At 42.2% G+C, this 23,443-nt stretch overlaps 1 protein-coding gene across 1 annotated transcript in view; it reads right to left on the bottom strand.

The window, feature by feature from the left end:
* aldh1a3 (aldehyde dehydrogenase 1 family, member A3) overlaps nt 1–23,443 on the bottom strand; it is a 147,282-nt gene that overhangs the window by 67,036 nt on the left and 56,803 nt on the right. The window contains exon 3 of the mRNA XM_043677665.2: nt 11,928–12,068. Coding sequence (XP_043533600.2) covers nt 11,928–12,068 — 141 coding nt within the window. The remainder of the gene's footprint in view (nt 1–11,927; nt 12,069–23,443) is intronic.

Raw genomic sequence — 23,443 nt, 5'->3', positions numbered from 1 at the left:
CTGGCCTCCACTATCTTCCCTGGAAGTGCATTCCAGATTCCCAGCACCGACCGAGTGAAAAAGTTTTTTTTCCCAAAACTCCTCTGAATCTCCTGCACTTCACCCTAAATACAGTTGCTCACTATTCACACTGTCCTTACCCCTCATAATCTCATACACCTAAAATATGTCCCCCCCCTTAGTTTTTTCTGCTCTAAAGAAAACAATCCAAGCCTGTCTAGTCTCTCCATAAAATTCAATTTCTGCATCTCAGGCAACATCCTCTTCTGTACTCCTTCTAGTGCTATCACGTCCTTCTTGTAGTGAGGTGACCAGAACTGCACACAGTACTCCAGCTGTGGTCTGATCAATGCTCTACACAACTCTGACATTACCTCCTGCTTTCATTAGTCGTGAAATAGTGATCAGCTATTAGTCTATTTCACGACTAATGAAAGCAAGTTAGCCATTTGTCTTCTTAATTACCTTATTCACATGCTCTGCTGACTTCAGAGATCTGTGAATAATTTCACCAAGATCTCCCTGTTCCCTTAAGCTGCCCAGCGTCCTCCCATTTATTAAATACTCCGCCATACTGTTTCTATTCCAAAGAGCATCACCTCGCACTTTTTCGTGTTAAATGTCCTTTGCAACTGGTCAGTTATTCTGACTAACCCATCTATCTTGTTCACTGTTAACCATTCTACCAATCTTGGTGTCATCTGCAAATTTGCGTAACATTCCCCCGTATTTTCATATATATCATTTATGTACAGTATATAGTGAAAAATATAGTGAGGTGACCAGAAAAATACAGGTCCTTGTCGTACAGTGCCTCCAGTCACTCGACCAACCTTCTACTCGTACCATTTGTGTCCTATTACTAAGCCAGTTTCTGATCCATCTTGCCAAATTTCCCTCAATTCCATATGTTTTAACTTTCTCAATCAGCCTCCCACGTAGGACACTGTCAAAAGCTTTGCTAAAATCCGTATAAACTACATCAACCAAACTTCCCTCATCTACACATTTGATCACATTTTCAAAAAATTCTAACAAATTTGTTTGACATGTCCTTCCTCTGACAAAGCCATGCTGACTATCTCTAAGTAACCCATACCTTTCCAAGTAGGTATTTATTCTTAATTCCTTAAGAATTTTCTCCAATAGTTTCCCTACCGCTGACATGAGACTCACTGCTCTGTAATTTCCTGGTTCATCTCTACCATCTTTTTAAAAAGCGGAACCACATTAGCCGTCCTCCAGTCCTCTGGTACTTCCCCTGTGGCCAGACAGGAATTAAACACTTGCGTGAGGCCCCCTGCAATATCCTGCCTCGCCTCCCACAGCAGCCTGGGATGTAATTAACCCGCGCTGGGGGATTGTCTGTTTTTTAAGCTCGACAGAGCCTCCAATACTTCACCGCTTCCCATGTCAAACTGTGCAAGTTCCTCACAGTCCCTTTTCCTGAATTTCATACCTACATACCCCTTTTTCAGAGGGAAGACTGCTTCCAATCTCCTGCGGAAGACTGGTTCAACATGGTTCCAATCTCCTGCGGTTTCACACACAGGTTGCCCCCTTGGTCCCTCATGGCACTACTCTTTCCCTGGTTAACCTCTTCCCTTTAATGTATTTATAAAATATCTCAGGATTCTACCTAATCCTGTTTGTAAGTCTTTTCTCATGCCCAATTTTGCTCTTTTAATTGTTTTCTTAAGTTCACTCATGCACTTCCTATATTCTTCTAAGGTCGCAGCTGAAGTGCTCCCTTTGAACTTGCTAAAAGAACTTCTCTTCTTTCTCATCCAGTCCTGAATTGTCCTAGCCATTCGGGGTTCACTGAACTTGTTGCTCTGACATTTCCCTCTAGAGGGCACATGTTGGACCTGCACTCCCCAGTTCCTTTCTGAATGTCCCCTCTTACTCCACTGCAGACATAAGCAGTTATCCAAATGCAGTAAAGGACAAGTTTGTAAATGGGCAGATTGGTCACCATCTCATGCCATAGTGGAACAAGTTCTGTCAGTGAAACTGTCTACTTCAGTCCTATGTTCATAGGCTTGAATTAAACGTTCAATACTTTGAACTCACTAGTCTTTGCTTCTGAAGTGAGTTTACCAACCACCGAGCCAGGACTGGTACCTTCGCCTCTGACAGGGACCTCATCCAGCAACATTTGCTCTTACACAACACAGCGAGTTCGTGGAAATTTCTATAATCGCCTCCACCTCACAATGTACAAAACCACCAGCCCCACCCCCACCCGAAACAAACTACGCTGCGAGTGGACACCAGTTGCCATTGTGCTAATCCCTAACACCACTAGTTACTGGGATGGTTAGGGCCAATGTCCTCATTGAGCGATTGAGCCTTTATTTCTGACACAGTCAGAAGCAGGTAGCATCAAGGACAGCAACTTCCAGGCACAAGGAAGGCCTTTAGAAAGGTCTGTCACTGGATTAGCAACCTGTCTCCACTGATGTGGTTTACGATGACAGAGGTGGTTGCTGACAAACCAAATGTTTGCAATCATCAAAGATACGTGTGTGTTTTATTCCTGTTGACATGAAAAGAACTTGAAGTTTTCACATCAGATGAACCACACTGTATGCTCCTGGCCAGGTGTGTTTGAACTCAGCTCAAAGCTATTTATTTGCGATTGAATTTCGCTCTGCTACTTTTCCCTTGTAGAATGTATTTGTAGTGGGATTGTATCATTTTTCTCCTTTTTAGTAATAGAGCCAACCTTAATACAAAAGAATTGATTCTGTCCTCAGATACTTTGTTGTCTGTCATTCCTTTAATTTATGAATGCCTTTGTTTAATGAAAAAGGATCTCACCAGCAATTTGCCTTCACCTGGTGAAAATTAATTTAAATTGATATCTTGTGCTGTGATGTAAGATAATTGTGGTGTTTGATTAACCCTAATAGGTTCTTCTATGCTTGATGCTGTCTGATTTTGGAATTCATAAAAGAGTGAGAACTCACCAATGGCAGCTTATTAAAAGTTGGTACAGTATCTACACAGTTACGGTCCTGGATCACCAACTCTGAGGTCATAAGTTCATATTCCTCCTTGGTACTTATGAAGTCAAATTGAATAGATAATTTGTGAGATGATAGCAGAAAAATAAAGGTAATTGTTACAAAAATCTGAGTTGCTCATTATGTCCTTCAGGGAAGGGAGTGCGCGTGCACACACACACACACGACTCCAATCCTCACTGTGTGGCTGACTCTTCATGTTTTTTGAAGTGGCCTGCCACTTAATAAACCAAGAAGTTTATTAAAGATAGATAATTGGACAGACTTACTGCATTGAGTCAAGCATCTCTTAATTAAAGAATAGAGCAGTCTATAAGATGAGCAATATACTTTACAGTGAAATCTAGTTGAGACCTGTCTCACACATGGTCAAGCAACAGCCGTGTTATAAATGCCAGTCACCATCTCAAATTCCTCCATCACCTTTCCTGCATGGCCACCAGTTCCATTGGTGAAACAGGCCCTCCACAAGTGGGAGCTTCAACAATATGACAGCAGCCTTTGGACTCCAAACCCCGTGATGCCTAATACCTTCAGACTGCTCCCCCCTTTCTGCTTTTGAATTATTTCTCCTCTTGGTTGACTATCATTTGAAAAAATCTTCGAACAATGTTTAAGCAGAGACTTTATTCCAAATGTATATATATATGTACCTGTAAACAAGAATGATTCAGTGTTGACACTGACTCAACTGGTTGAGTGCTAACAGGCATAGCTGCTAGTTGAGCGTTTTTCAGGTGGTGACGGAACTAATGTGAGGAAGTAATACACTTTAACATTTCATCAGCAAACTTTTCACAGACAATGAATACATCTTAGTTGTGAACATAAGGTTTTACAGTCTGCAACTAGAATTGCATCCTCCATGGACCCATAGCCTCCAGGCCTAGTGGCAGGATTACCATCAACAAGGAGACTCACCAGGAATTAATATGGAGTTTTTATGAGAATTCCTGAAGTAGCATCAAGTTTAGAATAAAGCTTGGATGCAGTGAAGTCACTGGCATGATGAACACCCGCAGCAGCTGGTTATAGACAGAGATAAGTAGTCCCAGAACCAATACAAGAAAGTTCTGTGATCCATTAAATGCTTTCTGAATGGTTGTGGAGAACTGAGCATTTAGGAGGAGGACTGGGGGCAACTATCATTGCCCCTAGCTTCATGGTCAATTGCAGTACCTGAGGGCATAACTGATGTGATTGTAATTATCTTCAGTCATAAGTGGCAACTGAATGAACGTACTCAACTTCATCCTGAAGTCCCCACCACGAGGTACATCATTGTCCAGCCACTTCAGCTCACTCCATATAATGTTAAGAGGCAACAAGTACATTAAACAGCCAAGGGTTCTGATAATAAACATGAAGTACAGCAGAACAGGCCAGAGGTTTCATATTCCATATGTTCGGTCTCCACCTATCTCATCACCATTGCCCTGGACACATCCACTTTCTGTGCATTGTTACACTCTGTCTGATGTCCAGTATCAGTTGAAGAAGAATTTCTTCGAAGTCATGTCTTCTGTTGCCACCCCAAACTCTTTTCCCTAATAACTGACTCCATGCCTTCTCCTAGGAATTAGCTGAGACTGATCCAGATTGGTTGGAGCCTTGACATCGCATTAGATTCCAAATCATCATAAAGAATTGAGTGGCACGGTGGCTCAGTGATTAGCACTGCTGCCTCACAGCGCCAGGAATCCAGGTTCGATTCCAGCCTCGGTCAGTGTGGAGTTTGCACATTCCCCCTGTGTCTGTGTGGGTTTCCTCAGGGTGCTCTGGTTTCCTCCCAAAATCCAAAGACTTGCAGGTCAGGTGAATTGGTCATGTTAAGTTTCCCATAGTAATTAGGTTTGTGTAAGTTAGGTGCATTAGTCAAGAGTAAATATAGGGTAGGGGAATGGTAGTGGTTGGGTTATTCTTTGGAGGGTTGGTGTGGACTTGTTGGGCCAAAGGGCCTGTTTCCACACTGTAGGGATTCTAATTCTAACCTAGTGCCACTTGCTAACATTTGGCCCACATCCCTCTAAACCCTTCCCATTCAGATGGTGTGGACACTGTTTAGATAATGCAAACTTTCTACTGAACGGGTATAGTGATTTTCTATTAATGATCTTCTACAGTGTGATTTTCTATAGCAGTTTTCCACAACGTAATTTTTTATAGCACGCGGTTGCAAAGGGACATAACTATCGCATTATAGCAGAATGACCTATACAGCCGCAACATGACCTCCCAACATCATTCAAACTCTCTTCTATGTCTTAACCAATTCCTCTATCATTTCATTCATTGTAGAGTCATAGAGATGTACAGCAAGGATACAGATCCTTCAGTCCAACTCATCCATGCTGATCAGATATCCTAAATTAATCTAGTCCCATTTGCCAGCACTTGGCCCACATCCCTCTAAACCTTTCCTATTCCTATACCCAATCCAGATACCTTTTAATTGTTGTAATTGTACCAGCCTTCACCACTTCTTCTGAAAGCTCATTCCATACACGCACCACCCTCTATTTGAAAAGGTTGCCCCTTAGTTCCCTTTTAAATCTCTCCCCTCTCACCCTAAACCTTACCCACTAGTTCTACACTTCCCCACCACAGGGGAATAGACCTTGTCTATTTAGCCTACCCATGTCCCTCATGATTTTATAAATCTCTTTAATGTCACCCTCAGCCTCTGACGCTCGAGGGAAAACAGTCCCAGCCTCTCCCCATAGCTGAAACCCTCCAACCGTGGCAACATCCTTGTAAATCTTTTCTGAACCCTTTCAGGTTTCACGCAATCCTTCCTATAGGACCAGAATTGCACACAGTATTCCAAAGGTATCCTTACCAATGTCCTGTACAGCCGCAACATGATCTCCCAACTCCTATATCCAAGCTCTGACCAATAAAGGAAAACAATTAATTCTCAAGAAAGCAATGCTCTTAAAATTCTCATCCTTAATTTCAAATCCCTTTATGTTCTCACTTCTCACTGTATCTGTAATCTCCTTACACCCCTATCTCTGTAATCTCTTCACTTCCCTTATTTCTGTAACCTCTTCACTCCGCCCTATCTCTATAATTTCCTCATTCTTCCATATTTATATGACTCTCGCACTATCTCTCTAATCTCATCCCCATAACTCTGTGATCTCCTCACCCTCCCCATCTCTGTAATCTCCTCACTCCACTATTTCTGCAAGCTCTTTATTTGCTCTATCTCTGTAACCTCCCTACACTCTCTTTCTCTGTCATCTCCTCTGGTTCCACAATGATCTGAGATATCTGAGTCGCTGCAATTATAGCCTCTTGAGAATGCTTGATTTTTTATTGTTCCCTCATTTGATGATTGTGCTTTCAGCTACCTGGATCCTAAACTCTCAAATTTTCTCCTTCAATTTCCATTTCTCTACCACTGCTTCTCCAATATTCTCCTTAAAAGTGATCTTTCTCAGTCGTTTATACAAATATCTGTTTATCTGAGCTGGTGTCAAACTGGTAGCATTTTGCATTGCTTTGTAATATTAATGGAGCTATACGGTGGCTCAGTGGTTAGCACTGCTGCCTTACAGTACCAGGGTCCCAGGTTCAATTCCAGCCTTGGGTGACTGTCTGTGTGGAGTTTGCACATTCTTCCCATGTCTGCGTGAGTTTCCTCCACGTGCTCTGGTTTCCTCCTACAGTCTAAAGATGTGCAGGTCAGGCAAATTGGCCATACTAAAGTGCCCATAGTGTTAGGTGCATTAGTCAGAGGGAAATGGGTCTGGGTGGGTTACTCTTCAGAGGGTCAGTGTGCACTTGTTGGGCCGAAGGGCCTGTTTCCACACTGTAGGTAATCTAATCTATATAATAGTAGTTGTTTTATGGCCTGCTGAACCCACGCAACTACAAGGCACAGGCAGGTGCATGATGAACTCTCACCTGGAAGGCTGCAGCTACAATAAAACCTGAGAAACCTGATACCATCCAGGTTAGGGAGATTGCCTTCGTTAAGGTCACAATTCTCAATATCCACCCCTCCACCTTCAGCTCAGTCTGGCCGCAGTATATATTAGCTACAGATTGCCCTGCAATAACTCACAGTATATCAGTTGCTCCTCTCTCCTCTGTGAACTTTTAAACTGAAAGCCACAAAAGCTGCAAAGTCATGGGAACATTAACACTTCCAAGTCACGCAGCACTTCAACCTGGATACTTATCACTGTTTCTTCATGGTTGCTCAACCAATCCTCACATGCCCCCTATCCTATGAGAGCGCACTCACCACATGGAACATTCCAGTTTAGAAGTCCCAGGGACAACTACTGTTGGGGAATGAATATATCCTCATCTATTATCTATGATTAATTAAAAATTTCTAACTTTCATTTAATCATCTGTGTGATTGATCATTAGGCACACCTACATACCCAAGCATACAAACAAAAGGTTTAAAAATACACATATCTATACCTATAGATAAACACACATGCATATTCAAATTCATTTACAATATATTGCATTTACAGGTACATACACATAGATGCAAACACACATACATATGCAATGTTCAAATATATGTACCCATGTACAGGCTCGTGTACATATCAAAATATACATTTTTACATATCAGAGATGGACACATACAGATTTAGAAACACAAATATAATGGTGCTTTGTTACAGTTCACTCAGGGAGTCTGAATTGCTGTGTTAACAGACACTTCGTATATTGGTACAAATCCTTATGGGTATTAATTATAGCATACTCCTGGTAATCCTTATCGAACTGCAATTGCAAGTACGCATGGCTCATGTCCAGCTTTGAAGGACAGCTCACCTGCCAGCTTTGTGTATAAATCCTCTATGTGAGTGATTGGGTATTTATCCAGCTACAAAGAGCAGTTTACCATTTGATTAAAATGTCCATAAAGGCAAACCAACCCATCAGGCTTTAAAATCAGTATGACCATGCTAACCACTCCACAAACTGGATGGTTTGATGATTCATTTGCTTTCCAGTCTTCCGATGTCTGCCTCAACTTTTGTCCATAAGGTAAATAGCACCGGGTGGGCCCTGCAGAAGTGTGGGATTGCATCCAGGTCAACGTGCAAGGTGCTCTTGGTTCCTTTGATAGTCCCTAGACCTTCCTGAAAAACGTCTGGGTATTTACTTAGGACTTCACTCAGGCAGCCATTTTCTAATTGAAGAATTTTGAGCCAGCCTAGGTGAATCTTTCTCAACCAATTCCACCTCATTGCACTTGGACCTGAGTCTTTTACCAAAATGAGTGGGAACTGAACCAGCTGCTTCTCATGAGAGACTGGAACTGAAGTTGTACCCTTAATCTGTAAAGGATTCTGGTATAGGTTCTTAGTTGAGCCAAAGTCTTGCACAAACAAAGGTGGTGGAGTCCACAGTGAATTTTATTAAAGATTGGTTCTACGATCACTGAAACATCTGTGTCAGTATCAACCTCCATTAGAACCATGTGACCATTTAACTAGACATGTTTTGATGGCCAAAAACAGAAATTGCTGGAAAAGCTCAGCAGGTCTGGCAACATCTATGGAGATAAATTAAAGTTAACGTTTCTGGTCGAGTGACCCTTCCTCAGAACTGATTTACAGCATTCGTAGTTCTTTTAGGTTTTTATTTATTTTGATTGGTTCTGATTCAGATGTTGTTATGTAATTCAACTGTTCCAAACCAGATGTAGGTGAACTTTCCAGGGTGCGTACTCTCCAAGATGCTGGCCTATGGGTTCTCTCACACAATTTAGATCCAGTGGTCTCTTTTGCTGTCTCGAGTCAGCATACCAGCTGCAACCATAATGGCTTGCTGGCCAGGATCCTGAAGAAAATTTTAACCATTTCTCTGAGGCTTGGCTTTGTTTTGGGGTTTTGCTGTGGGCTGACCTCAAGACCTTCTGTTCAAGATATGTCCTGAGTGTGGCAATGCAATTGCTTTCACTCAAATGGTGCTCCCCAAACTCAGTCAGACTGGCAAGGATGTCCACTTCCATTGGAATACCCTGCAATTCATATGCTCCACTTGTCGCACTTTCCATTGATAAAGCCAGTTGTAGCTCCTGTTTGAAGTCCAGTTGGGCTTCAGCTATTAGGCGCTTTTGCATGGTTACATCATTAATCCCACATACCAAATGGTCTCTCAGCATCTCATTAAGGGTTAAACCAAAGTCACATGCCTCTGCCAGTCCCCTGAACTTAGTTAAAAGGTGATTGGGTAGCTTTTGGAAAGAATACTTAGGGATCGGATTTATGTGCATGTGGAAAAGCATAGTCAAATTAGGGACAGTCACCAAGGCTTTGTGTGGGGCAGGTCATGTCTTACTATTTTGATTGAATGTTTTGAGGAGATGACAATGAGGATAGAGCAGAGGATATTGTCTACATGGATTTTAGTAAGGCTTTCCAGAAGGTCCCTTGTAGTAGGGTCATCCAGAAGATTAAGATGCAAGGGATCCATGGTGACTTGGCTGTGTGGATTCAGAATTGGCTTCCCCATAGAAGGCAGATGGTTGTTACTCTGGTTGGAGTTCCGTGACTAGTGGTGATCCACAGGGATCTGTACTGGGACCTCTCATGTTTGTGATATACATAAATGAGTTGGATGAAAATGTAAGTGGGTGGCTTAGTAAGTTTGCAGACGATAAAAAGATGGGTAGAGTCATCGATAGTGTAGAAGGTTGTCAAAGGATACATCAGGATGTAGATCAGTTGCAGATATGGACAGAGAAATGGCAGATGGAGTTTAATCAGGGTAAGTATGAGGTGCTGCACTTTGGGAGATCAAATGCTAAGGAAAAGTATACAATTAATGGCAGGACCTTAAACAGCATTGATGTACACAGGCATCTTGGGATTCAAGTTTATACCTCCCTAAAGTGGCCATGCAAGTAGATAGGGTGGTAAAGGTGTTTGAGAGGATATGGAAGAGGTTTACAGAACATTGCCTGGATTAGAGGGTATGAGCTCTAAGGAAAGGCTAGAAAAACTTGGGTTATTTTCTCTGGAGCAGCGGAGGCTGAGGGGAGACTGGATAGAAGTTTAGAAAATTAAGTGATGCAGAGATAGGTTGATGGTCATAATCTTTGTCCCAGAGTTGTAATGTCTAATATTGGGTGGGGGTTGGGAATGCATTTAATGTGAGAGGGTGAAAGTTCAAAGGAGATGTGAGGGTCAAGTTTTTTTACACAGACAGTGGTAGGAGTCTGGAACACACAGCCCAGGGTTGTGATGGAGGCAGATACGATAGGAGCGTTTAAGAGACTTTTAGATAAGCACATGAATGTGCAAGGAATGGAGGGATATGGACCAAGGGCAGGCAGAAGGGAATAGTTTAAGTTGACGTCATGTTTGACACAACATCGTGGGCGCAAGCGTTTGTTCTTGTGCTGTAAGTTCTATGTTCTAAAAGTCCCAATTCGGATTCCTGTGGTTCTTGATGCCAAGTAACATTAATAGCATCTCTGAATTACAGGATGCTTGGGGTCACAATATTCCTTAAATAACTCCGTCAACTCTTGAAAGATTTTAGTGTCTGGTGCCTCAGGAAAATTTCGGTTCATTATAAATTTGCAGGTCCACAAGCTCTCAGGAGAGTTGCTTTTCATCTGCCCCAATGTTATTTGCCTGGAGAAAATAATGCATTCTTTCCACGTATTGATCCCAGTCTTAATAGCATTTGATTAGCATCATATCTACAGACATCCAATATCTTCACAACAAACACTCAATGTGCATTATCTAAAAGATGCACTGCAGAGATTTACGAAAGATACTTAGACATCACTTTCTAAACTCAAGAGCATTTCCACCTGGAGGGACAAGGCAGCCGATATATGGGAATGACACCATCTGCAAGATCCCCTCCAAGCCTCACATCATCCTGGTTTGGAATAATGTTCCTGTTCCTTCACTGTCGCTGGGTCAAAATCCTGGAATTCACTCCCTCAGGGCATTCTGGGTCCACCTACAACATATGGACTGTAGCATCCAAGAAGGCAACTCTCCAAGGGCCAACTCGGGATGGGCAATAAATGCTTTTCCTCTGACCCTTACAATCAGTGCAAATAAATTAATTTCACAGGAAAGTCATCTCAACAAGACTGTTGCAGAAACTGGTATTAATTCTAGGATTGATTAGATTAGATTACTTACAGTGTGGAAACAGGCCCTTCGGCCCAACAAGTCCACACTGACCCTCCGAAGAGCAATCCACCCAGACCCATTCCCCTACATTTACCCCTTCACCGAACACTACAGGCAATTTAGCATGGCCAATTCACCTGACCTGCACATTTTTGGACTGTGGGAGGAAACCGGAGCACCCAGAGGAAACCCACGCAGACACGGGGAGAATATGCAAACTCCACACAGATAGTTGCCTGAGGCGGGAATTGAACGTGGGTCTCACAGTGCTAACCACTGTGCCACCGTGCCGCCCTAAACACCGTGACTTTGTGCCAATCTTTTTGATTATCCTTCATTCCATAAGTGCATTGTTTAACTATTTTGGATGAATCTTTAATGTAATTTTTCATCATTTTTATGAAACAATATTTTGTGCACTATCAAAGCAGCAATATTTGAATCCTTTAAGATAACGCTATCATTGAATACAATATCATTTGTCACAATAATTGCTAATTATTTATTTTCTGTTAAAAACATTCCATGTCAGTATTACTTGAAGACATAAAACAAGTCTAATATTCTGTATGGAATAATCAATTAAAATGCAAGTTCACTAAAACTAGTTAATTGAAGAAGTAGACCTTTTATTCAAACTGATACAGTGATAAAGCATTGGAACTGAAATTCAATCTAGAATGCATCTAGATTGGTTTAATTCTCATATTCCTAGTCTGAGAATGCATATTTTATTTCATCTCATCTTACTTACTGCCAGAATGTGTCGATCTCGCTCAATGAGGTCAGCCCATTTATATAAGAGCTGTCCTCTGGCTGATGTATTTAGATTTCTCCATGGGGAGCCTGGCTGGAAAGCGTCTCTAGCTGCTTTCACTGCTTTGTCCACATCAGGCTGGGAATGAAGAACAGTAACAGCAGGTTAATGCTCTGTCTGTACAGTATTATCACTAATTACAATGAAACACATTGAGGAGAACTTCACCTTGATCAGCCGTTGAAAGTACAAGCTTTCAAAGCGCTGCTCCTTCCTCAGGTAGCTGTGGAGCAGGGCCATAAGACAGAGAATTTATAGCAAAAGATCACAGTGTCAAGCAACTGACACGATATATTCAACAAACCTAGATTGCTAGATTATAAAAGATGAAAGACTTAACAGCAATCTAGGTTTGTTCAGTATATCATATAAGTTGCATGATACTGTAATCATTTGCTATAAATTCTGTCTTATGATCCTGCTCCACAGCTACCTGACAAAGGATCAGCATTCCAAAAGCTAGTACTTCCAATAGACTTGTTGAACTATAACCTGGTGTTGTGTGATTTTTAACTTTGTTCACCCCAGTCCAACACCAGCACCTCCACATCTTGATCAGCTTTGACTTTCTACAGTGATGTCAGCCCCTTCTAATCCGTACAGAGGCAGACTGCTTACCTCATGTGATAATAGCCCATAAAGTGACAGACAGCTTACCCTGTCCAGGGGCAAATTGCTTGACCAATGTGTTAATGTTGTATACAGGGCTGTCTGCCTCCCTCATATGGTAATACCCCTTACTGGGGGAGATCGGTTATCCTTATAAGGGCTGACAGGTTACACCTACCATTTAGGGTGAGTGGAGGTAATGTGCTTAATCCTGTTGGTGTGTTTGCCTCCAAACAATATATCTTCAAAACTAAGGGGTAAATGTCAATAAAATTTGGTAGATAGGACTTTCTACCCAAAGAAGAATGGGTTTTTTAAAGTAAAAATGTAGACTGAGATCTGAATCCTGGGTCTTTTTAAATGAACCATTAATGTTTTTGATTATTTGGTGGATTGATCTTATTTTTAGAATATTGTGAATGGTTTAATTTAGATTGTTGCTGATTGTTTTAGAATTCAATGGGTTTGTTCAACTGCTGTTGGTAAAATTTGTCTCAGCTGTCAAATTATGAGCAGAGTTTTCAAAGCAGGCTCCTGGAACAAAAGCCTGAACCGTCCTATCCACCACCACCCTCCTTCATCTAGCTGAGCCCATCCTCACCCTGAACAACTTTTCTTTTAACTCCTCTCATTTTCTTCAGGTCCTTGGTAACCTGCATGGGTCCCAGTTATGCCACCCATAACTCTTTCTCTGGTATATTGAAGATATTGTCGGTGCTGCTTCCCTCTTTCATCTGGAATTGGAACAGTATATCAATTTTGCTTCCAATTTACATCCTGCTCTCACCTTTGACTTGTCCCTTTTATTCATTGACATCTCTGTTTCTATTTCTGGGGATAGACCGGCCACTAATATCCACTATAAATCCACCCACTCCCACAGTGACCTGAATTATATATGCGCATACCCTTGTTGTTGTAAAGACTTTGTTCCATTCACCCAGTTCCTCTGTCTCAGTCACACCTGTTCCGATGATGCCAGCTTCAACAAGGTAGCCTCTGAAATGTCCTCAACCAAGGATTCCTCATCTGTTGTTAACAGGACCCTCAGCTGGATCCGATCCATCTCCTGCAATTCAGCCCTCATCCTCTGTCTTCCCTTCCACAACAGTGATAGGGTTTCCCTTGTCCTGACCTACCATCACAGCAACATTCATATTCAGAGGATCATTAGCTGCCATTTCTATCATCTCCAGTGAGATGCCACCACCAGACACATATTCTCCTCCTTTCCCTTGTCAGCCTTCTGCAGGGACTGTTTCTTCCAGGAAACCCTGGTCCACTTTTCCTTCACCCCAACATCTCCTTGCACCTTCTGTTGCAACCGTAGAAAGTGTAGCACCTGTCCATTTACTTCCTCCCTCCCCAATATCCAAGGACCGAAACACACTTTCCAGGTGATGCAGTGCTTTACCTGCATTTCATGCAATCTAGTTTACTGCATTCACTGCTCACAATATGGTTTCCTCAACACTGGGGAAACAAAGCATAGACTGGGTGACCACTTCACAGAATACTTGAATTTAGCCTCCATAATAGAGACCCTGAACTTCCAGTTGCCTGTCACTCAACACCACCCTTAACCCTGGCCAATATCTCTGTCTCAGGCTGGCCTGCAAGTGCTCTAGCAAAGCTGAGTGCAAGCTGGAAAAACAGCATTTCATTTTCCACCTGGAGACCCTGCAGCCTTCTGACCTCAATATTGAGTTCAATAACTTTAAGGCTTGAGCTTTCCCATCTACCCCAACACACCAGGCCTTGTTATCACATTGTCTGCTATGACACACAACCCACTATTAGCCACTAACTGTCCTCATTAATAGCTATTCGCCCTCCCAGCCAGATTGTAATCCACTCCTTTGGTGTCCAACTGTTTTTCTCTCACTTTGGGCTCCCATCTCTACCTATTGTTTATTCCTTACCCCCTCCCACCATCCTACATCTAAACCGGCACTTTCCTAGCTACCATCAGTTCTGAGGAAGGGTCACTCGATGCAAAATATTAACTCTGGCTTCTCTCCACACATGCTGTCAGACCTTTTCCAGCAATTTCTGTTTTTGTTTCAAAGCAGGTTACTGGGTATGGATCAACCTGAACCTTCCACAGTGAAATGAAAGTTCTAACTAAAAAGATTTACTTCTTCAGCTTTGGAATTACAGAATGTCATCCAGGTATTCCAGGTCAAACCTTGAGGAAGAACTGAACAATTGCAATAGTATTGAGTGAACACAGCATGGTGGAGGTGGTGCTCCACTGACTGCCCTTTCCAATTGTTACTCTATATAGTATGACCCTTCACAGAGACAGACCTGACCCCATGTGAACTTTGGGGAAGCAGACATTGAAGCCTGCCATTCACGTGACAATTAAACAACAGCCACAGAATTCTGATCTTGATCCAGCTAGTGTTTGGCTTGTGAAAGGAAACTGCCAAAAATCTTTAAAATGTCACCATATAATTTCATATAAATTAGCGGTTACACCAATGTAGAGGAAAACCCAAGGATAAAACTGGGATGCATTTTTGGTTTCACCAAAAAAGAAACAAATTTGTCAACCATCTCTTGGAGCTCACTGCTGATATCAATAATTGCTGCATGATTCACCATCCAGAACTTGCCAAAAACTGACAGGTAACAATCATAAGTACCTGTGCTCCAACACTTGATTCTAGAGAGGAGTCCAAAGAAGGTTTCTACTCCATTCTGGATATTATACTCACCAATATCCCGAAGGAAGTTAAAATTATCATCCCTGGGAGCCTTCACGCCAGGAAAGACTTTCCAACTCTGGAAAGGAACCATCATAAGGTGAGGCGATAGCCTAGTGGTATTATTGCTAGACCACTAATCCAGAAACTTAATTAAGGTTCTGGGAATCTGGGTTCAAATCCTATCAAGCTAGATGGTGGAATTTGAATTCAATAAAAAAAACTGTGGCCATGAAATCATTGTCAATTGTTGAAAAAACCCATTTGGCTCGCTAATGTCCTTCAAGGAAGGAAATCTTCCATCCTCACCTTGTGTGGCCGACATGTGAGTCCAGACATACAGCAGTGTGGTTGACTCTCAGTTGGCCTCTGAAATGGCCTAGCAAGCCACTCAGTTGTACCAATCACTACAAAGTCTCAAAGAAATGAAACTAGACAGGGGCAGCGGAAAAGACAATGGCAGAAACAGCTCTGACAGGCTTATTAAGATCTGGGGGCTAGTGCCAAAATTGGGACAGCTGTCTCACAGACTAGTCAACAGCCTGGCATATTCATACTCACGGAATCACATCTTACAGACAATGTCCCAGATACCACCATCACCATCCCTGGATATATCCTGATCTACCAATAATATCGAACCAGCAGAGATGGTGGCATAGTGGGATACAGTCGGAAAGGAGATGCCCTGGGAGTCCTCAACATTGACTCTGGCTTAATGAAATCTCATAGCTTCAGGTTGAACTTAGGCAGGGAAACCTCCTGCTGATTACCACATACCATCCTCCTTGAGCTGATGAATCGGTACTCCTCCATATTAAACAACACTTAGAGGAAACACTGAGGGTGACAAGGTGCAAAATGTACTCTGGGTGGGAGATTTCAATGTTCACCACCGAGAGTGGCTCCGCAACAGTACTACTGATCGAGTTGATTGAGTCCTAAGTGACCTAACTACTAGACTGGGTCTGCAGCAGTCTAGGGAACCAACAAGATGGAAAACATTCTTAACCTCATCCTTACCAATTTGTCAGCTGCGGATGTATCTGTCCATGACAGTATCAGTAAGAGCGTCCACCGCACAGTCCTTTTGAAGAAAACGTCCTGCCTTGACATTAAGAATAACCTCCAACACATGGATTGGCACTATCACTGTACTGAATGGGACAGACTTCAAACAGATCTAACAACTGGGCATTCATGAGGCACTTGGCTCATCAACAGCAGCAGAGTTGTACTCCAGCATAATCTGTAACCTCATGGCTCAGCATAAACCCACACTTAACCAATGCCATCAAGCAAGGGGATCAACCCTGGTTCAATGTAAAGTGCAGGACGGCATGCCAGGAGCAGCACCAGGCATAACTGAAGATGAGGTGTCAACCTGATGAAGCCACCAAACAGGATTAGATTAGATTAGATTAGATTAGATTACATTACAGTGTGGAAACAGGCCCTTCGGCCCAACAAGTCCACACCGACCCGCCGAAGCGAAACCCATCGATACCCCTACATGTACCCCTTACCTAGCACTACGGGCAATTTAGTATGGCCAATTCACCTGACCCTGCACATCTTTGGACTGTGGGAGGAAACCGGAGCACCCGGAGGAAACCCACGCAGACACAGGGAGAACGTGCAAACTCCACACAGTCAGTCGCCTGAGTCGGGATATGAACCCGGGTTACATTACAGTGTGGAAACAGGCCCTTCGGCCCAACAAGTCCACACCGACCCGCCGAAGTAAAACCCACCCATACCCCTACATTTACCCCTTACCTAACACTACGGGCAATTTAGCATGGCCAATTCACCTGACCCTGCACATCTTTTGGACTGTGGGAGGAAACCGGAGCACCCGGAGGAAACCCACGCAGACACGGGGAGAACGTGCAAACTCCACACAGTCAGTCGCCTGAGGCGGGAATTGAACCCGGGTCTCAAGCGCTGTGAGGCAGCAGTGCTAACCACTGTGCCACCGTGCCGCCACCGTGGCACTTGCATGCCAAACAGCATAAGCAGCAAGTGCAAGACAGAACTAAGCAGTCCCACAACCAGTAGATCATATCTAAGCTCTGCAGTGCTGCCATCCAGTCGTGAGGAGGTTGCACAACTATCCCCATCCTAAAAGTTGGAAGAGGCCAGAAGGCCAACAATAAGGCTAAAGCTTTCTCAGCAATCTTCAATCAGAAGTGCCGAGTGAATGATCCACGTCAGCCTCCTCTAGTGGTCCCTAGAACTACAGATACCAGTTTTCAGCCAATTTGATTCACTTCATGTGATATCAAGGAACAGTCGATGACACTGAATACTGCAGAGGCTAAGAGCTCTGACAATATTCTGGCAATACTACTGGAGAATTGCCGCTCTCCTAGCCAAGCTGTTTCAATACAGTTACAACCCTGACATTTACCTTAGAATGTGGAAAATTACCCAGGTATGTCCTGTATATAAAAAGCAGGACAAATCCAACCTGGCCAATTACTGTCCCATCAGTCTACTCTTGACCATCATTAAAGTGATGGAAAGTATCATCCGTAGTGCTATCAAGCAGCACTTGCTCAGCAATAACCTGCTCAGTGATGCCCCGTTTGGATTCTGCCAGGGCCACTCAGATCCTGACCTCATTATAGCCTTGGCTCAAACATGGACAAAAGAGCTGAATTCCAGAGATGAGTGAGAGAGACAGCCCTTGATAATGAGGCTGCATTCGAGTGGGTGTGGCATCAAGAAGCCCTAGCAAAACTGGTATCAATGGGAATCGGGGGTAAAATCTCCAGTGTACAGAAAGATGGTTGTGCTTATTGGAGGTCAGTCATCTCAGCTCCAGGACCTCTCTGCAGATATTCCTTAGGGTAGTGTCCTACGCCCAACCATCTTCAGCTGCTTCATCAGTGACCTTCCTCCATCATTAAGTCAAATATGGGGATGTTTACTGATAATTGTACAATTGGAATCAGTAAATTGAACCGTATTCAAGCACTCAGTGGAAAACCTAGAAAAGTATGACTCCACCATCACGGACTTCATTAGCAAATGTGTGGAGGATGGTGTGCCAAAGAAGTCAATCAGGGTGTCCCAACCAGGAACCTTGCATGAACTAACAAATCCACTACCTACTGAGGACCAGATGTGCAGCATTCAAGTTGGATAACCCAAACCCATACAGAAAATCCAGATATGGCCTCTGCAAAGCCATTCGAGATGCCAAGAGGCAGTATCGGACCAGGGTAGAGGCCCAAACCAACTGACAAGATATCTGTGGCAAGGCCTAAACAATGTAACAGGACACAAAATGAAGCATAACAAGTTAGTGTACAAAGACACACCCCACCCTTATGCGCTCATGCTTTCTATGTTTGGTTTGAGCAGAATGCCAGTGGCACAGTGTCACTTGTCCCAACAGCCGCAGACATCAGCTCAGTCTTCCTGAGAATCAATCTGACGCAAGTGACAGGCCTGGATGGCATCCCCAACCATGCACTTAGATCCTGTACAGACCAACTGGTGGAGGTATTCACTGACATCTTCAACTTCTCCCTCCTACAAGCTGAAGTCCCCACCTCCTTTAAGAAGACCACCATCATGCTCATCCATAAGAATGCACATGCAATGTGCCTTAATGACTATCGCCCAGTGGCTCTGATCTCAATGATCATGAAGTATTTCGAGAGGTTGGCCATAACTCACATCAACTCTAGCCTCCCAACCTGCCTTGATTCCTTGCAATTTGCCTACCAAGGTAAAAGATCTACAGTGAACACCATTTTCCTAAAAGTGCACTCATTCCTGCAATGCTGGACATTGTATTTCTTTATTTTCTATGATCTTGTAACTAAAGAAAGTGTATCTAGGTATTTTTGCACCTAAGTGGTGATGTATACACTTTTCACTATACTCATTGAGTATATGTGACAATCAAGACAAATTCTAATTCTACATTCCGAGAGAAGAAATTCCTTCTCATCTCTGCCTTAAATGGACAACTGTTTACTCTCCCACAAGGGGCAACAACTTCTCCTCATCGATGTTACCAAGCGTCTAAGAACCTTATATTCCAATAAGGCCTTCCTCTAGTTTCTTAAACTCCAATGAATTCAAGCCAAACCTACTCAACCTCTCCTCATAACAAAATTGCTCCCAGCACATATTTCAGCATAAGCTTGCTGTATTTTCTTCACTCCTGATAATAATATCACTGTCCTCTTGACCATTTCTCTTCAACTGGGCACAGAGCCCTGTCCCAGAATCCTAATCTCTACATGCATGCTAACCTACATTCACCAGTCCCACCGCACCCTTGGTCAGGAAATGAATTCCTTTCTAATGCTTATGCATTCCACATACTTGTCAAATCCTGTGCTCAGATAGACTGATGTACACTGTTTACAATTTAGGCTCAATTTACAATTGAGAACACAGGCTTAGCTCAGAAACCTGGGTAACATTCACTTTTAGCTTAAGACAACTTGCCACAAAGTACCGAAAGTATACCAATAGAGCTTTAACAAAATGCAGGTTTTTTTTGACATTTCATTTTCTAAATTATGAACAATTACAGCTTTGATGAAAATCTCATCAGTACTGCTGAGAAAAGCCTTTACAATGTTCACCTTCCATGGGAGGTGAGTGTTCCTGATCATGCAGTTGAAGAAATAAAATGTCTCAATTCCATGAACAACTCAAACGCCAGTCTCATTGGTGGGTGCATCTTGGGAACTGAGAAAATTCACACAGAACAGTGTTTCATTGTAGAACCGGTATAAATTTGTATTTAACAAATCTGGTAAACACAAATTTATTTGCACAATAAGGGCACTAAACTGTGCTCTTAAAACAGCTTGGAAATTCATAAGCACTGGAACTTACAGTGAAATAGCAGCCAGGAGGCAATGGCGACTCATGTCTACCTGGCACCATTTAATAACTCATGCATCTCTTTAAACAGTCTTTAATGAATGAAACACAATAATATATACAAGGAGATAAGTCATTAATGTGACTTAGTACCAAATACAGCAAATAAATTCATCAAACATTATACAGTGAAGAAATCTGATGTGCCTTCACAAATAAGGTCTAGAGAGTAGCTCTGTGATGCAGAACTCTGTGCTTTACAGGCTGTTCCGTGACACACACACACACACACAGTTAAATATCAACTGCTCTTGGAGAACCTTCAGCTCAGTGAAAGACACTCTCTGGTCTGCCTGAAACATGTTGGTCTTCCCTTGCATAGAATCACCCTAAACTGCCTGTGGCAGACTGGCGCATTCAAGGTCCAGGAGTAAGTACTGAGAGAAGCACTAAAGCTTGAGACAACCATGCAGAGGTGAAGTGGAGAAAAGTCAAAGTCTACAGCCTTTCAGCCACAGTACACTGAAGGGCGGGAATTGTAAAACCCCTCGAGCAGTGTGTCTTATAAAGAAAAGTACATTGATAAAGAACATTGAAAACATATTGATGCATCTACTTGAATGGAATGTATTTTGTAAATATTAAATTTAGTAGAATCATATTGAGTGGAATATGCTGCATGCTGACAAGTTAACTTTTATTGGAAATCCTGTTACAGTCAAGTCAAAATGTTTTGGAATGTATTTTTAAAAATGTTATAAATAAAGTTTTTTTTGAAAAAATTTATAAATTGAAGATCTAGACAAAATTGCTTGATTTTGATGAAAATTAGTGATTTTGAATTAATGTAATCACAAATATTTAAGAGTTTGCCACATCAATGAAATCTGCTTTAGGCACTTAACTGCTTTGTCTGTAAAGTATAATGTCTAATTTCAATACTAACAGTGTGGCGTGGTAAATATTGAGATTGCATTACGAAAATGTTTAGTTTGGCTCTAAGCCATATCAAGAGCCCAGGTGTGGATACAATGGCCTCCATTTTACTAAAATCTTTCTTCATTTACTCCTCAGACTGTGGAATAACTTAGGGTCTGCAAAACAAGGTGCTGCTACACCTTAATTACATCAATTGCAGGAACAAGGAAAAGAACATATCGAAATCGTAAATAACAAACTCAACAATGAAGGAACAGCAGATCATAATGTCAGCGAGAATCTCAGTCATCAGATTGGAATTGTTTTACTCTTTCAGGCAATAATATTTTATTTTGTTTAGTTTTGAATGGTACCTGTCATCAAGACCAAATTTCAAAGCATTACTTTTTAAGTCACTGAGGTCCTGAGGGCATTAAATGGAAATTTGCAACCAATTTGTACATTTAAAGAACCTATTGTCTAACCCAACCAAGTGCCCTGGTCTGTCGAGTGAACCCTGAACTACGTCAGACACCAGATGAGTCTTAACATTTCACAATGTGACTAAGCAAGTCATAAAACCTATAATTTATCGATACAAATTATGATTGTATCAATAACAGCCATATGTAGAGGAAATTAACAAGTTTTTTAATGTAATGAAATATTCATGGTGCTTCACAGCAGGATTACAAGACAAAATAAATTCATAAAGAGAGGACCTTTGCACATTTTGAAGGTTTGGAGATACAATGGTTTTTGTTGAGGTTCATCCCAAGCAGATCTGTAATGCTGTATGGGCTGTCCCCTGTGACACACTGCGACAAACATCGACTACACAAGGACTGTCAACTCAGTGAAAGACACTCTTTGGTCTGCCCAAAATATATTGGTCTTCCAGTGTAAAGAGTTGCCCTTGAATTCTCGCTGAATTCCAAGGTCCAGAATTACATGCTGAGGGATGCACCAAAGCTTGGATCAAGCACAGAAGGGTAAAGCCCACCATCTAAGGCCTTATTGCCATAATGTACCAAGGGTCTGTTAAATTACAGAATCCCTTACAGTTTATATTGGAATGCATTTTTTTTCTTGTATTTAGCAAATGTTTTGGATGGAGGCATCTCAGAGTGCAATGTTTAAATGACAATATGATTCTTTTATCATATTTTCTGAATTGTTTGACTTGAACTATTTAATCATTTACTGATTTATAAGTTATGAATAATGTAAATTGCAAAAAAGTTAACTTCTGCTTTAGGCAGTTTTGTTTTAACATCAGTCGATTAATGAGATTTCTATTCTCATTTCATGGCACGGGTTTTGTTTTCAAGTTCTTTTGCTCTGGGTCTGATAAAGAGCTGTGTAACTCAATGAGTGTCACTTCTAAGTGGCCTCTGCTGCTCCCTGACCCTCCCTCTTGAGACAAACCCTCAGCTTTGCGTTTTACTTGCATTTTATCGAGGCTGCTCCTCCAGCTTTTCATCATGGCAAATGTTCAGGAGAGGGAGGAGCCAAGCAGCGGAGGGGACAGTGGAAGGATGGGTGGGAAGATAGGTCTGTAGTGACCAGGCATGCCGACAAGCAGCAAAGAGCATGAACCAGAAGGTTGATGGCAAGAGAGGATAAGGAAAGGATGCGTGGTGAGGAGCAGATGCAGCTAGCTTTAGTCCTTTTATCTGAAAACAAAAGAGAAAATGCTGGAAAATCTCAGCATTTTGGTCTGGCAGCATCGGTAAGGAGAGAAAAGAGCTGATGTTTTGAGTCTAACCGACCCTTTGTCAAAACTGTCAAAGCTTTGTCAGTTTTAAAGTGACGTCCCCATTTTACAATTTTACCTTTTTTTACACACCAACTTCATGACAATTATAAAAGCTTTCAATTTAAAAGCGAATGCTTTGGGTAAGCAGTTGCAGGTGCTCAAATTGACACATTATTTCAGAAAGGAGTCAAGAGTGTGGTGCTGGAAAAGCACAGCAGATCAGGCAGCATCCAAGGAGCAGGAAAATCCACGTTTCGGGAATAAGCCCTTCATCAGGAATTCCTTCATCAGGATGCTGCCTGACCTGCTGTGCTTTTCCAACACCCCTCTCTTCACTCTGATCTCCCAGCATCTGCAGTCCTCACTTTCTCCACATTGTATCAGAAAGCCAATCAGTTATCAGGCCCAAGAAGCATTTTTACCTAGACTACAATTTACATTCAGCCAATTAATTTTAAAAAAAAGCACTTGGAGCCCAAGGACCAATTAAAATTAAATCTGTTGGCTTTGACTACCACGAACCAATCTGATTGTAAAGAAATTAATATGTAATCATAGATATAAAAGATGTGGGCATTTGAAAATCGGAGCAAAAGCCA

The sequence above is a fragment of the Chiloscyllium plagiosum genome, unplaced genomic scaffold, assembly GCF_037043375.1.
Source record: "Chiloscyllium plagiosum isolate Xiang-an unplaced genomic scaffold, Cpla_swu_hap1 HiC_scaffold_39, whole genome shotgun sequence".
In the NCBI taxonomy this organism is placed as follows: domain Eukaryota; kingdom Metazoa; phylum Chordata; class Chondrichthyes; order Orectolobiformes; family Hemiscylliidae; genus Chiloscyllium; species Chiloscyllium plagiosum.
Note: the sequence above shows the minus strand (reverse complement) of the source record. Positions and strands in the feature narration are given on the sequence as shown.